Source organism: Pristiophorus japonicus, chromosome 12 (genome assembly GCF_044704955.1).
Source record: "Pristiophorus japonicus isolate sPriJap1 chromosome 12, sPriJap1.hap1, whole genome shotgun sequence".
In the NCBI taxonomy this organism is placed as follows: Eukaryota; Metazoa; Chordata; class Chondrichthyes; family Pristiophoridae; genus Pristiophorus; species Pristiophorus japonicus.
The window spans coordinates 6,700,121-6,715,575 of NC_091988.1; the positions used below are offsets into that span (position 1 = coordinate 6,700,121).

General features: G+C 44.2%; 1 protein-coding gene across 3 annotated transcripts in view; it reads left to right on the forward strand.

Annotated features, from left to right (window-relative positions):
* Positions 1 to 15,455, forward strand: part of LOC139277132 (contactin-4-like) — a 1,961,053-nt gene that overhangs the window by 143,733 nt on the left and 1,801,865 nt on the right. For all 3 annotated transcript variants that reach the window (XM_070895154.1, XM_070895156.1, XM_070895155.1), the window contains exon 2: positions 15,319 to 15,454. In XM_070895154.1, coding sequence (XP_070751255.1) covers positions 15,400 to 15,454 — 55 coding nt within the window. In that variant the 5' untranslated portion in view covers positions 15,319 to 15,399. The remainder of the gene's footprint in view (positions 1 to 15,318; position 15,455) is intronic.

The following is a 15,455-nucleotide window of genomic DNA, read 5'->3' on the forward strand; positions in this document are numbered from 1 at the left end:
TTTACAATTGTAATTCCATTGAATAAATGGAAATATTACTTATACTAACTACTTGACCAAGGTCCTGCCACTGCTTTTTGCACTGGCCTCCAGACCTCGTGGTGGTCACCATTACGCAGTAATCTTGTGTAATTAGTTCCAGCGTTTCTTCATTTCTTTGGGTGGAACTTTTATGTGACCTCTGCTGGTATACAGCTCCTGTCATCTGCCCTCAGTCACAGTAACCGGTGCCTCCACTTCATCCTGTGAGAAAATCTTGGTCTTTGCGCCACGTTGCATCTTGTATTGCAGCTCCGATTTTTCCACTGAGAATTAAAGTTCTCACACACACAACTGGCTCTTTAAAAATGGCCGATTGCAGACCGATTTTTGTACAGCGCATGCCCGCCCACAGCAATCACGTCAAAAACGTCCTTTATTTTCCGCGCATGTGCAGAAGGGGCGGCATCGTTTTTTCAGCACAGACATTAGGCTCCACCCCCCAAGGCTACAGGACAGGCTGTGCGGCGCCAATTTCAAAAAATAGAGCGGGGAAACTTGGCACATTTATTTTGGAAGCAGTTGCGACCTAGAAAAACGGGCGTAACTCTGATAATACGCCAAAAAACCGGCTTTGGGCAAAAGTGAGCCCAAGATGTGTGTGTGTAAAATATACCTTTAGAATGCAGATACTATTGATCTTGTGCCAGTATTGTCCACAGTAATACCAAGACGTTTTCTGACAGTGATTTATTTTTGATTTCCCTTCAAATTTTACGTAAAACTGTTTTGTTTAAACAAGGCGATCAAACAGAGAAAGAAAAAACATCAAAGTGATTCATTGTAATAGGCTGAGACTGTAAGTAATGTATGGTCAGTGGCCTTAAGGAGCATTGTTATCTTACACCCTGAGTGAAACACGTTGAGATAAAAGCTGAACCACAGCCAGTTTTAATGATGGAAGGGCTCCAGATTGGATGTTTAAACAGGCAAAAATAATCAAAGAGGAATCGATCTCTCAAACCCTGGAGATCAGCACGTTAAAACTGTGTCGGCAGTTCTTTTCACTGGAGCAGGGGAGGATGGTAAAATTCATGATAATATAGAAACATAGAAAAAAACATGGCAGGAGTAGGGCATAGTTGCACTTCCAAACTCAAGAACATTCTGTAAGAGTGTGTTTGTGTAAATTATTGTCTCAATTAGCCTTTGAAAAGGGCGGATTACAGCATCAAAACAATTTTCACATTTTGGGGAACTGTGCTCATTAGTGAGTCACATTTAGTGGTTGAATTATCAGCAGTATTGTGCCAAATTGAAAAGTATAATTGACGGGCAATTTAACAAAAAAAAACAGTAAATTCGAGAATGAGCAGCTTGAGATCCCCATCTCCGAGGACCAGCCATGATCTCATTGAATGGTGGAACAGGCTCGAGGGGCTTAATGGCCTCCTCCCGTACCTATGTTCTGATGACTGCTGATAATGAAAGCTGTGTTCACTGCCCACCGACAAACTGACCCTGCTTCACAGTCGCGTTGATAAGTCACTATTGTCTTAACACATACATTAACCTATGGGGATGCCAGACCAGCTGGTTTATTTAATTGACAAAATTTAACAAATGCATTTCCATTTAAAAATCATACTCATTTATTTACAGAAAGCCTCTTATGGTTCTGTTCATTGTTCCAATTCCACTGTATACTATTTTGCAAAAAGCACTTCTTTCGACATGCTGCAGACAATATTTTGAGAGCTATTGAAACCAATTAATGGTGAAAGTGTGATTTTTCAGCTTAATTTATACATAATAAAAGTGTACTAGATTGTGCAAGAGTTAAGGTGACCCACAGTGGTGCATTGAAGTGCTGCGCTGCTGAGAATGGGATGAGAGTTTGTGTCCAAGATTTCCACATGGCTGAGTTGTTGATCTCAAACTCAATCACTGAAGGGGTGTCAAGTGGAGGTAAAGCACAACCCCACAAGGAGAATGGTAAAACTGAAAGATAAACCTCTGTTTAAAAAAACAACTCTTGTACAACTCCCATGGAGCAACGTTGTCAAATGTTCAAAAGCAAGTTGGGTTGCCAAGCCTTTCAGCTGGGAAACAGCACAGAGGGAGTCCAGAGTGAAAACCAAGCCGCTGGAAATGGGGAGAAATAGGAAACTAGAGAAGCAGAAATCTGACAGATTATTAACAGGATGGCTCTAAAAAATATATTATCAATATATATCAGTGAAAAATGTATTTTAGGAAAGGAAAATTTATGGGAGGTTTGCAAAACACTTAAAGATGCAGGAAATTTCTCCAGTGCCTCAGTTGGCAACTGCTCAAGTGGTAAATGCACCATGACATGATCCTGAGCCAAATGCAACAGACCTTAACACTACAGAGACGAACAATTGTCCAGGGCTCTTTCTTTTGAGCACTATCCAGTGTTCTCTGCTAGAAATCTGCATTGTGGTTGTCAGGTTAGTCTGTGAGGCTCCCATGGTTAACTAGCCTTCTGCTATTAATTGTTCTGGCTTACACATGAAGAATGGTTGCTATTTTATGATACTGGACCTGTGGAACTGTGTCCACCATAAGTTGCAGCAATGTATTTGCTTCATGGGTTCTTTGCTTAAGAATTCCCAGCAACATATTGCTGTTAAGAACTAGTTGGTTTATCAACAAAAGTTTAACAATCACACTACACTTAACCAGTTCATCCACCAGGCTCACAACCACCTGCCTCATCGTGGATGACCTAGACCCAATTGGCTGGGGTTTTACTGAGTCTTGTGAACATCACAGGACTGGCTAAGCCACTCACAATGCAACAGCTCTACAAACCTGTGGACATGCTCACTGGTGTAGACATTACAGTAGCCATCTAGCGAAGAGGAGGAGTACATGGTACAAACTAAATGAAAAATTTCACATCAAAATGCCACAAGAGACAGAAGTGAAATGATGAGTGGATTATAAATAAAATTATTGTGGTTTTTGGTCTAATAATGTTTTAATGCAAAAACAAAATTACCGTTGCCACAATATTTATTTATCTATGTTGACCAACACTGACTGCACATGAAAAAGGTGAGCAATTCTGCAGCAATGGTGGAACTGCTGGCAAATATATATTTAAACCCAAAAACTAGTTCCCATGGGCTTATTGCTCAGTGTGTGCTGAAATGCACTGATGTACTCTCTGTTGATATGCTAATGTGTTACTAGGGTGATTATGAAGAGATTCAGAATTATTTTTCTGTGGAATGACTGAAGAGAAAGCTCACTACAACCAGACAGTAAACATATTCACAAAGCTTCCTTCATTTGGACTCTGGCCTCTTATATTGCCGTTGTGAGTAGTCAAATATCATAAACACGACTAGCTTTATATAAATGGATCCAGTATATAGAATATATCAATTATAAATATATAATATATGTGTGTGTGTATGTATATATATATATATATATATATATATATACATGCATTAGTTAAGTTAATTTTACATACCATACTGTACGGATGAAATAATGGGACTATGGTTTTGGTATGCTATGATCTTGGTTTACTTTTCAATAGTAATTGGAACTTATCTTTTTTGATGTGATGGTAACTGTGATCCACTTCTTTCTTGGGGAATCTAAAATGATTGCAGTGATTGAATGAAGTAAGTTTGTTTGTGGTGATCGGTATGTTTTGTAATTGGCTATCATCTCCACGGCGATAAACAGAAGGCCTGATGGATTTAATCATTACTGAACCAATTAGAAAGAACAGTAATAACAGGTACACTTTAGCTATCCTGTGTGGGGCCATTCAGATTATATTCAGTGGCTTGTTAGTGGCTAGTAATGAGACACAATGGAGAATTTGTATGTAAAAGTGTAGAATTACCATATTAATAACGTTCCTTCTGAGACAACATTGGTGCTGTTACACAAAGTTAACAATGTGGTAAATTACATGTCTTAATTTGGATCGGCACCAAATGAAGAAACATATGATGCCACATCACCCAGTAATTTGATATCGTACCATTCATCACTAGAAATGGGCAGAAAATAGTTTTTGCTGATATTTTAATACAAAATCCAGTCTGGCAGAGAAATGTAAATGGACAACTACATAATGAAAATATATGTATTTTATACTCTTTACATCCATCATTAATCAGAATCCATTCATAAATGTAAGTTAGGTTGTTCAACTGGAGGAGCAGACTTATCAACTGAAAGACTAAAGTTTGAATGTTTTGACTGACATTCACACTTAAACAAGTTTTGGCTTGAGGCTAGTTTCTGTACCTTGGCTATGTTGACTCGGCAAAAAAAAATCAAGGGATCCTTTCCTCCACTGCCAAGTACACATGTGTCACCGACAAAGTGGCATTGATGGTGCTCATAATGTCACCAATTGCTGAGCCAATGTTGTCCTGTAAAAAATGATTTATAACATGCTTAGTGTTAAGCTGAGTCATTTTCACTGTTGGACCTGCCATAATTCTATAGGGCTCATATCATGGAGACCAGCTCGTTAATATGTTGTGGACATTGTAGGCTGAGATCAGATGAAATTTGAATAAAGAACAATGGTTAAATTGGTAATTGAAATAATAAGGTAACGTTCTGCACAATTAGCCATTGAAGAACTGCAGTAATTCCTATTAATTTCAGTGGGACTGATCTATAGAGAAGGGCTAATAGAAAAGAATCAATACAATTGCACAGTTTTCTATATGATTAAATGATGTGTTTCTCGAATTCAATATGAAATAATTATGGTTTGGATTTGTATATAATATAGTCTCATTTCTCATTCATCTGATGTCGTTATTTGAATTATGCAATTTTAGAAAAAATCTGTGGACAAAAATTACAGTGTTTTAATGAATACACGTTTTAAAATTTTATTTAGCGAACATATTTACTTCTAATCATGCTATGAATAGACAGAGGGACATTAATGATCATCTCTGATGTTTCCTGGGAGTTATTGTTAGCAGGAAGTACTTATTTCAAGTCATGAAAAGCGACCGAAAATAAAAATCACATTGAATAAACTTTAAGGCATGATATTATAAACCATGAAAAGCAAAGATTACAGTTCATTTTTTTAAAGTCCTTCTCCTTATTTCCTTTATAATTTCCTCCCTTTTTGCCCTGAAGGTAGTGATTCCTCTTGGTGTAATGGACCACAGATACCCTCTGGTATCTTGGCCATTCTTGATAAGTCAGCCGAGACCACTGATCCATTGAGCAGTCCAGTTTAGTCTTTTTTATCCTGGTAAAGAGTTTGCATTTATATTTTGTGAATTTTAACTCATCAGTGTCAGATGATTCAAAACAGTGTGGGCTGAAGATTTGCTTCCAAATTGCGTATTTTCAGGCATGACTATTCTGAATGTAGCGCAGCGGAAAATATATCAATATGAAGGCACTTTCTTAAATCCTCTAAAGACAAGAAACTTCAAAGAAAAATCAAAGACCCATTTGAAATGGACTTGGCTGAGTGAGTAACTGCAATACAATGTGTGATATGGAGATAAACAAAGATCCTAGATTTGATCTCTGGTGCACGCTGAGTTAGCTGATCTCATCAGCAGAGTGCTGTGAGCTCTAAAATTGCCCTCAGCACCCCCTGAACGTGAGAGGGGAATAATCAGCCAGCTCCTGATTTTTTTACCCAATGACTTTTGCTGGAAAGTGCACATCTTTATACCTGTATACTGTTAAGCATAAATCAGCTTAATCATTAATAGCCCACACAGTTGAATAATCCACTGACATATTGCCGAGATTTTGCAGTCAGCAGCGAACAAACGGCGCTCACTGTTCATTACACTTACACGTGCCCACACACTTTCTGTCGGATTTTGCACTGGAACTTGAGTTTATTAGAGTCTAAACCGTGTGCCACTCTCTGCAGGGGATCTGAGACTGAAAGAAACATAGAAACATAGACAATAGGTGCAGGAGTAGGCCATTCGGCCCTTCGAGCCTGCACTGCCATTCAATGAGTTCATGGCTGATCATGCAACTTCAGTACCCCATTCCTGCTTTCTCTCCATACCCCTTGATCCCTTTAGCTGTAAGGGCCACATCTAACTCCCTTTTGAATATATCTAACGAACTGGCATCAACAACTTTCTGTGGTAGAGAATTCCACATGCTCACGACTTTCTGAGTGAAGAAGTTTCTCCTCATTTCGGAGCTAAATGACTTGCCCCTTATCTTTAGACTGTGACCCCTGGTTCTGGACTTCCCCAACATTGGGAACATTCTTCCTGCATCTAACTTGTCCAATCCCATCAGAATCAGAGTATGGCTGATCCTCTATTTCAACACCATATTCCAGCTTTTTCCCCATACCCCTTGTAGCCTTTTGTGTCTAGAAATCTATCTAGCTCTTAAATATATTCAGTGACTTGGCCCCCACAGCCATCTGTGGGAGAGAATTCCACAGGTTCACCACCCTCTGAGTGAAAACATTTCTCCTCATCTCGGTCCTCCATTTTGTCCACGGATTTAGGTGTCGGCAGTTTTCAGATCATTTCTGACACCTTGGAGGCCCCTCTCAGCACATTGCTACTCAGTGTCACAACATTGAGGGATTGGCCCTCTCATCGCCACTATACCTGCCGTCTACTACAACAGCATAGGTGCTGCTTATACTGCTCACCTTGGTCCTCAGAATCAGACCACCATGAGTCCCGCCACCAACTACACCAGGCAGGCACAACAACAGCAGCAGCAACCACAAGAAAGAGAGGGGTACCACAGGGCTGCACTGCGCTGGAGGTGATAGCCCCAACACAAGGTATACAGGCAGAGGATGATCTTCCTCAACTTAACTGAGCAGCAATGCTTCAGGAGGTTCGGGCTATCACACCAGGTCGTCGCAGACAGCTGTAGTTTGCTGGAACAAGACCTGTTGCCCAGAAGACCTGGTGGACACTCTTACCAGTGACTGTCAAAGTCACCAGCGCCCTCAACTTCTTCGTCTCAGGCTCCTTCCAGGGATCTGCAGCAGAGATGGCATCTCGCAGTCGGCCACCCAGAGATGCATCGCCCAGGTGACCAATGACATGTTTCACAAGTCAGCCAATTATAGCAACTTTGCCACTGATGAGGCCAGTGTTACTGAGCGGGCGCTGGGCTTTGTGGCTTTGGTTGGCTTCCCATGGGTGCAGGGCGTCATCGACTGCACATATGTGGCCATCAGGGCACCCCATCATCATCCAGTCTTTGTGAACCACAAGGGCGTGCACTCCCTCAATACGCAGCTCGTCTGCACCCATAAAAAAATCATCATGCAGGCGTGCGCCAGATTCCCCGGCAGCTGTGACTCTCTCGTGCTGCGGTGCTCCACCCTCCCACACCTCCAAACAGCCCATCGGCTGGCTACTTGGAGAGAGGGCTATGCACTTCGAGCTGGCTCCTGTCACCCTCCGAGGACGCCAAGTGCTGAGGCCGAGAAGTGATATAACGAGAGCCACGTCTCCACCAGATGTATCATAGAGGAAGCAATGGGCATGCGGAAGGCGAGCTTCAGGTGTCTTGGCAGATCTGGAGGAGTCCTTCAATGCGCACCAGCCAGGGTTCCCAGCATCATCGTCGTTTGCTACACACTGCATAACATAGCACAGCAGCAAGGATCGGAGCTGCAGGTGGATAGCGCCCAGCGCACAGCCTCTTCAGAGCAGGCGGAGGAGGAGGAGCGACCTGAGGTACAGATGGCACCAGCAGTGGTGCACATTACTGCCCAGGAGGTCCGTCATTGCTTCACTATGGCCAGATTTACTTAATTTGCTTCAATGCAGCCACATCGCGGCCACATTCCCAGTCCCTCCCACCTAACAAAACCATAAAGCATCCCTACAATGACCAAGTCATTCCTCTCAACGAAAGCCCCAGTGCTCCAGTTTAAGTGATGTCTCACTATTCACTCCAAGTGACAAGGCCACTTCCAAGGTATCAGGCAAAAGTGGACAAGATTGGAAAGTGGTGCAAAGAAAAACATTTATGTGTCATCAAAAATAACTGAAACTTACCACTAAGATTTTTTGATACAGCCATGTGCTTACCCTTGTGGACCTATTTTTGTGTCTTTTTTCTTTTCCATGTGCATCTACGAGGTGCAATCCCTGTGGCTTCAGCAGAGGTCGAGGCAGGCTGCTCACTTCCCTGCTGCAACTCGCCATGCACATTTGGCAGACATCCTCTGGGTTTTGGAGCCTGTTACGGCCTCACCAAAGTCTGCTCCTCCTGTGACTGTGCAGGGGCAGACTCGGCCCTCGGGGTCCGAGGCGGCATGTGGGGCTCTGACTGAGGGGGAGGAAATGGGGGAGAAGTGGGAGCACTTTGAGAGAGCCCCCACTTCCATGTCCCCTCTCTCATGGGCCATTCAGACTTCCCTGCTAACAAGGAGCTGGAGAGCAACTTGCTGGATGCAGTGGGGCCACGATGAACCTAGTGTACGTTTAGATCCCTCCGAGAGAGGAGGAGGTCTATGAGCCTCTGCCATCTGCTGTCCACAACTAGTATGCGTTCGTGTGACTGGTGCATTTGCTGCTCCGAGTAGGTGGCCATCCTTTCCATGGAACAGCACATCGTCGCCATCGCCTGCGACATCATGGTGCTCATGTTGGAGATGGACTCCTCCATTCTCTGAACATTTTCAGACATCACGACTGAAACAAATGCCAGAGCCTCATGTTCCTGCCCCTCCAGGATCACCCTCTTCCTCGATGGCCCCCGAGGCCCAGCATCTGCATGCAGCTCAGTGGAGCTTGGAGTGTCCTACACCCTCCGGCGAGGAGTCTTCACTGCTGTCCCTGTTAGTACCGCCTGCTCTTGCTCACTTGTGAATTGTCAGATACCAGGTGACAACACTACTCTATGGTGCAAAAGACCCACTTAGGTGTGCAAAACTGCACTGGTGCTGGGTGCGCTTGGGGCTGCTAACGCTGCACCCTCGGAGGCTCTGAGGATTTGAGTGCCTCCTCCAGCTGCACAATGGAGAGGGCAGTCGACATACCTGTGGGAGAGTAAATAGATGAATTAGAATTGTTAAAATAAGAATGAGTAACATTAACATTTTGCACATGGTGACATTTCACTGGTTGCTGACATCAGTCACGACATGGGTGACTGTAGGATGGCTTTGAGATGTCACCAGGTTGTTGGGATGTTTCCCTCTCTCTGTATCCCCCTCTCTCCGTCTCCCCCTCTCTCCGTCTCTGAGCACCCAAGATCTCCAGAGCCCCTTCCTCTTCTGCTGTGAGGTGAGCAAAGACTGGAGGGCCAGCTCCGGTTTGTTCCCTCCCTCTGTAGTTGTGGGCTCTTTTCTCCTGCCAGGAGAGAAAGAAGAGAAATTTGAGTGAGAGTGATGGAATGAGTGTAAGAAATGGATGGGGTACATCTGTAGATGGTGACTATGAGAGAGTGGTTTTCCAATGCCAAATGGCCTCCATCTGTGATGTTACTTGCTGTGATTACATTAAGATGAGAGGGAGGGGTGGTTACTCAGATGTGGATGTGAGTATGTATATGGAGAGAGAGGGAAGGGTGGACCTGGAAGGTATGTTGGTGTAAGTAATGATGTGCAGGAGTAGGCTTGTGAAGGTCGAATGATGGGGATGTGTTGATAGGCACATCAGGATGAAGGTGAGTATGGCTTTGCACTCCACTTTCTTGACCTCATGAGAAAATTGAATCTCTTCCTGTACTGGATCCAAGTTCCCCTTACGACCTCCCTGCTGCTGACCTCCTCTGCTATTTCCAGCTGGAATGTTTGCACCTGTGAGTATGGTCACAGGTTTGAAGAGCTATTTTGGTCTTCGAATCTGAGGAAGGATGTTCTTGCTATTGAGGGAGTGCAACGAAGATTCACCAGACTGATTCCCAGGATGGCAGGACTGACATATGAAGAAAGACTAGATCGACTAGGCTTTTATATTCACTGGAATTTAGAAGAATGAGAGAGGATCTCATAGAAATATATAACATTCTGATGGGATTGCACAGATTAGATGCAGGAAGAATGTTCCCGTTGTTGGGAAGTCCAGAACCAGGGGTCACAATCTAAGGATAAGGGGTAAGCCATTTAGGACCAAGATGATTCACTAAATATATTCAAAAAGAAGTTAGATGTCGTCCTTAGTACTAGGGGGATCAAGGGGTATGGCGAGAAAGCAGGAATGGGGTACTGAAATTGCATGTTCAGCCATGAACTCATTGAATGGCGGTGCAGGCTCGAAGGGCCGAATGGCCTACTCCTGCACCTATTTTCTATGTTTCTATTAGGAGAAACTTCTTCACTCAGAGAATTGTGAATGTGTGGAATTCTCTACCACAGAAAGTTGTTGAGGCCAGATCGTTAGATATATTCAAAAGAGAGTTAGATGTGGCCCTTACGGCTAAAGGGATCAAGGAGTATGGAGAGAAAGCAGGAGTGGGGTACTGAAGTTGCATGATCAGCCATGATCATATTGAATGGCGGTGCAGGCTCGAAGGGCCGAATGGCCTGCTCCTGCACCTATTTTCTATGTTTCTATGTTGCACGATGGGGTGTCCTTGGAGATGGAGCATGCAGTTTCCACCGGTACGCTTGCCTGTCTTCTGCGAGAGGTAGGCGCCAGAGGGACTGGAATGCATCATCACCCCCGGCAACCAAATTTTAATTTGAATTAAGTTGATGGCCAAAATTTAATTTGTTTATTTGTCGGTTTTAGTGCCCCCTCTAATAAGGGGTCATTTGATTTGATTTGATTTGATTGATGGTCTCAACTAAAAAAGTTGTAGATCTGTTGATTGCGCCCTTAAAAAAAAAAGGGCACTTGATTTAAAAGTTTTACTTGATTTGCAGGTGCAACTTAAAACAGGTGTAGAGCTGTTGCGCGCTCGGGTGTCCCTGGAGATGGAGCACGCGGTGTCCACCAGTACGCTCGCGGCCTTCCGCGAGAGGTGGACGCCGGAGGGACTGGAGTGCATCATCACCCCCGGAAACCAAACTTTAATTTGACCGCTTAAGGTTCACAAATTTTTATTTGCTAAGTTGTCGGTTCTTGATCTAAACCAAGAAGTTTAAGGGGGCATACGGCTTTACAGTTTAATTCAAATAGTTGAGGAGCTGTTGCATTGTGAATGGCTTCGCCAGTCACGTGATGTTCACAACGCTCAGTAAAACTCCAGCCGGTTGGGTCGAGGTCATCCACGATGAGGTAGGCAGGTGTGAGCTTAGTGGATGAACTGGTAATGTGTAGTTGGATTGTTAAACCTTAGTTAATAAACCAACTAGTTCTTAACAGCAATGTGTTGCTATGAATTCTTAAGCAAGGAACCCATGAAGCAAATACATTACACCAGCCAGGCCCTTTGGTCTCTTGGGGTGGTCTCTTACACTCATCTGCAGGGAGGAGGACCTCCCTGCATGTTCTTACTGCCTTGACCAGAATATGCAGTGAGGCCTCTGTAAAGCAGGGTGCAGCCTTCTGCCTTTGGGTATTCATATTTTTCACTTTGCAGAATCTCTCTAACCATTCCAATGCCCCTTCCACTCTCCTTGACCAACCTGCAAATGAGTTGTGTGCAAGGCTGCTTTAGATATGGACGCTGGAAATAAGTCATTGATGATGTCATCAGATCTGCGCCCTTTAATAGAGCCAGGAAATGTGCATCATCATCATCATCATCATAGCCAGTCCCTCGGAATCGAGGAAGACTTGCTTCCGCTCTTAGCATGAGTTCTTGGGTGGCTGAACAATCCAATACGGGAATTACAGTCCCTGTCACAGGTGGGCAGACAGTCGTTGAGGGAAGGGGTGGGTGGGACTGGTTTGCCGCACGCTCTTTCCGCTGCCTGCGCTTGATTTCTGCATGCTCTCGGCGACGATACTCGAGGTGCTCATTGCCCTCCCGGATGCACTTCCTCCACTTAGGGCGGTCTTTGGCCAGGGACTCCCAGGTGTCAGTGGGGATGTTGCACTTTATCAGGGAGACTTTGAGGGTGTCCTTGTAACGTTTCCTCTGTCCACCTTTGGCTCGTTTGCCGTGGACGAGTTCCGAGTCGAGCACTTGCTTTGGGAGTCTCGTGTCAGGCATGCGGACAATGTGGACCTGCCCAGTGGAGCTGATCAAGTGTGGTTAGTGCTTCAATGCTGGGTATGTTGGCCTGGTCGAGGACACTAACGTTGGTGCATCTGTCCTCCCAGGGGATTTGTAGGATCTTGCGGAGACATCATTGGTGGTATTTCTCCAGTGATTTGAGGTATCTGCTGTATATGATACAGGAAATGTTCATGGCTGGTTTAATTGGAGACATTGTACTAAAATCAGTCTGAAGAGCAGGCTGATCAAGACATCATGCTCCTGATCCACCGGGCTGCCCACACACACTCGACCCAGCTCAAAGGTAAAAATTACGGCCGCAGAATCTAAACCAGGAAGTATAAGTTATAATATTTAATTCAATGTCAAATCATGTACAGAAAGCAAAATAAAAATGGGGAAAGATAGATGGGATTAAGAGATAGTGATAACAGAGGCAGAAAGATAAAAATAGAAAAGCATTATTTAAATTTTTTTTTAAATCTCCAACAATAATTCAAATCTGAAGGAATGAGACCCCACACTTGTAAAGTAAATTTTCAATGCCAGAAATTTGGTAGTAATCAAGACTCGTCACGCTGTTAAACATTCACTTACACTTGCAGTCAAGGCCACCTACGGTCCAAATTCCCAAGGCCCCACCCCACTCCTGGCCAAGAACGGGGAAACACTCATCAAGGACAACGAGGCTGTCAGGGCCCGATGGAAGGAGCACTTTGAAGATCTCCTCAATTGAGACTCTGCCTTTGACTTGAGTGCTCGCGACTCCATTCTGCAGCATGCGATCCGTCACCAACTCAGTGAAACCCCAACGTTGCACGAGGTCGGCAAAGCCATAAAACAGCTCAAGAATAACAAGGCTACGGATGCGGATGGAATCCCTGCTGAGGCACTAAAGTATGGCAGAGAGGCACTAATTTTTTCTGGCGTGTTTAGTGGATCTCTAGTGGGTAAATACTACAACTTCATGCCATTCATGTGTTTCAATGGCAGGTCTCTTGGCGAGACACTTAGCACAGTTTCTGGAGTAGCAGGGCAACATGGAGAGCAACTTCCCGATTTCCATTCTTATCTGCACACTTGTGATGCCAGAAATGTCTGTCCGAATTACTTCTCAATAATGGTGAGCACAGATACCCTCATTGTTATTTCAACCACAAAATCTGGGGTTCCTGTCCAAGTTAACACATGAAGAGTGTCCATTATTTTCAAGATATTGGAGATCTGTGATCACCTGTAAAACTGTCATCATCATCATAGCCAGTCCCTCGGAATCAAGGAAGAATTGCCTCCACTTCTGAAGTGAGTTCTTTAGTGGCTGAACAGTCCAATACGAGAGCCACACACTCTGTCACAGGTGGGACAGAAAGTCGTTGAGGGTAAGGGAGGGTGGGACAGGTTTGCCGCACGCTCCTTCCGCTGCCTGCGCTTGATTTCTGCATGCTCTCACCGTTGAGACTCGAGATGCTCAGCGCCCTCCCGGATGTACTTCCTCCAATTAGGGCGGTCTTTGGCCAGGGACTCCCAGGTGTCAGTGGGGATGTTGCACTTTATCAGGGAGGCTTTGAGGGTGTCCTTGTAACATTTCCGCTGCCCACCTTTGGCTCGTTTGTCGTGAAGGAGCTCCGAGTTGAGCGCTTGCTTTGGGAGTCTCGTGTCAAGCATGTGGACAATGTGGCCTGTCCAGCGGAGCTGATCAAGTGTGGCCAGTGCTTCAATGCTGGGGATGTTGGCCTGGTCGAGGACGCTGATGTTGGTGCGTCTGTCCTCCCAGGGGATTTGTAGGATCTTGCAGAGGCATCGTTGGTGGTATTTCTCCAATGACTTGAGGTGTCTACTGTACATGGTCCATGTCTCTGAGCCATACAGGAGGGCGGGTATCACTACAGCCCTGTAGACCATGAGCTTGGTGCCAGATTTGAGGGCCTAGTCTTTGAACACTCTTTTCCTCAGGCGGCCAAAGGCTGCGCTGGCGCACTGGAGGTGGTGTTGAACCTCGTCCTGTAGACCATGAGCTTGTAAAACTGTACACCAGTCTCAGTAAGCACCTTTTAGTGGTCGGAAGGTATGGGTGATAATTGGAAAATGGGAACAAAAGTCATCTTTGGTTGGCCAATGGACACAGTGCTGTTAAGTCTGACGCCAACCCCAGTGCAGATTTTCTACCAATGTTAAATTCACAAAACATATCGAGACATTTAGATGTCCAACTGATCTCCTGAAATGAAGGGAGCTGAACTCGCACCAGTGGAATTGCGTGCAATTATCCTGGGATGCTTCTGTTGCAATTGTACTGCTCCCTTGTACAACTGGGCTCAATAACTCCTCCAGGCTTCTACCGATGATCTGATCAAAATTCACACTTTAATCAAATGCAACCAATCTGCAATGATGTAGCAAAATAAACAAAAGTACATTTAAAAGTTAACACGAGTCCTTTGCTTTTTCAAGTGTTGACATAATGGAAGCACTCCCTCTTGAAGTTATTCTCGAAGTATTTTGTGATCTGTTGGTGGTGCAGTTCCTGACTACTGTGCTTCAATTCTGCTTGTATTGGGTGATGAAAGACATGACTCTTGCTGTGCATATGTGAAGCATGCTTCATTAACAGTGATTTGTTTTAAAGCTGAGGGGAACTGACACACTGCACAACCTCGCTGGTTAATAGAACCAAACAGATAGAAAATCGGTCAGAGAATTTCCTGGTCTATTTAGCTGTAACAACAAAAGCAAAATATATTCGAGGTGAAAACAATAGCATTTCCTTTTTGAAATGAATTATTAATAGCCCAAGGTCAGTCACTTGAGACCTATATAATTATTTTGAGTGGTCAGCATTGCCTGATGCCCTGAACTGGTGTAGCACTTATAACTGAAGTAAATTGTGTCACTCAGTGCAACATGCTAAAATTTCACCTTTTTGCTTTGGGGAGTTTCTTCATTGTTAACATCTGTACATTACTCGTTTGCTGAGCTTTTGCCCTCCATGCTCACACAGAGGATCATGTTTACACGGCAAGCAGAAACGTCTGCCATTTCTTTGACAACAGGCTTAGAAGCTGTTCTTTTGATTATTCAATGTGTTTTGATAATTGCATGATTTATTAATCACCAAATCAATTGTTTTTAGCTAGATCAGCCAAACAAATTACCAATGTCATTGGTGCATTTTGAGGGTGGGCAGAACACCAGATGTTTGCTCTTAATTCTTTTTCAAATTGGCTTTTCCCACAGATTAGAGGTTGTACCTTGAAAAGGAAGTCTTCTATTAACTGGTGATTGTACGAAAGGCTGGTTTGCCCTTGGCAACCGAAGATGATGTTGCTATGGAAACTACTGTTACTACTATCATTCATTGGCTGCCTTGCAGG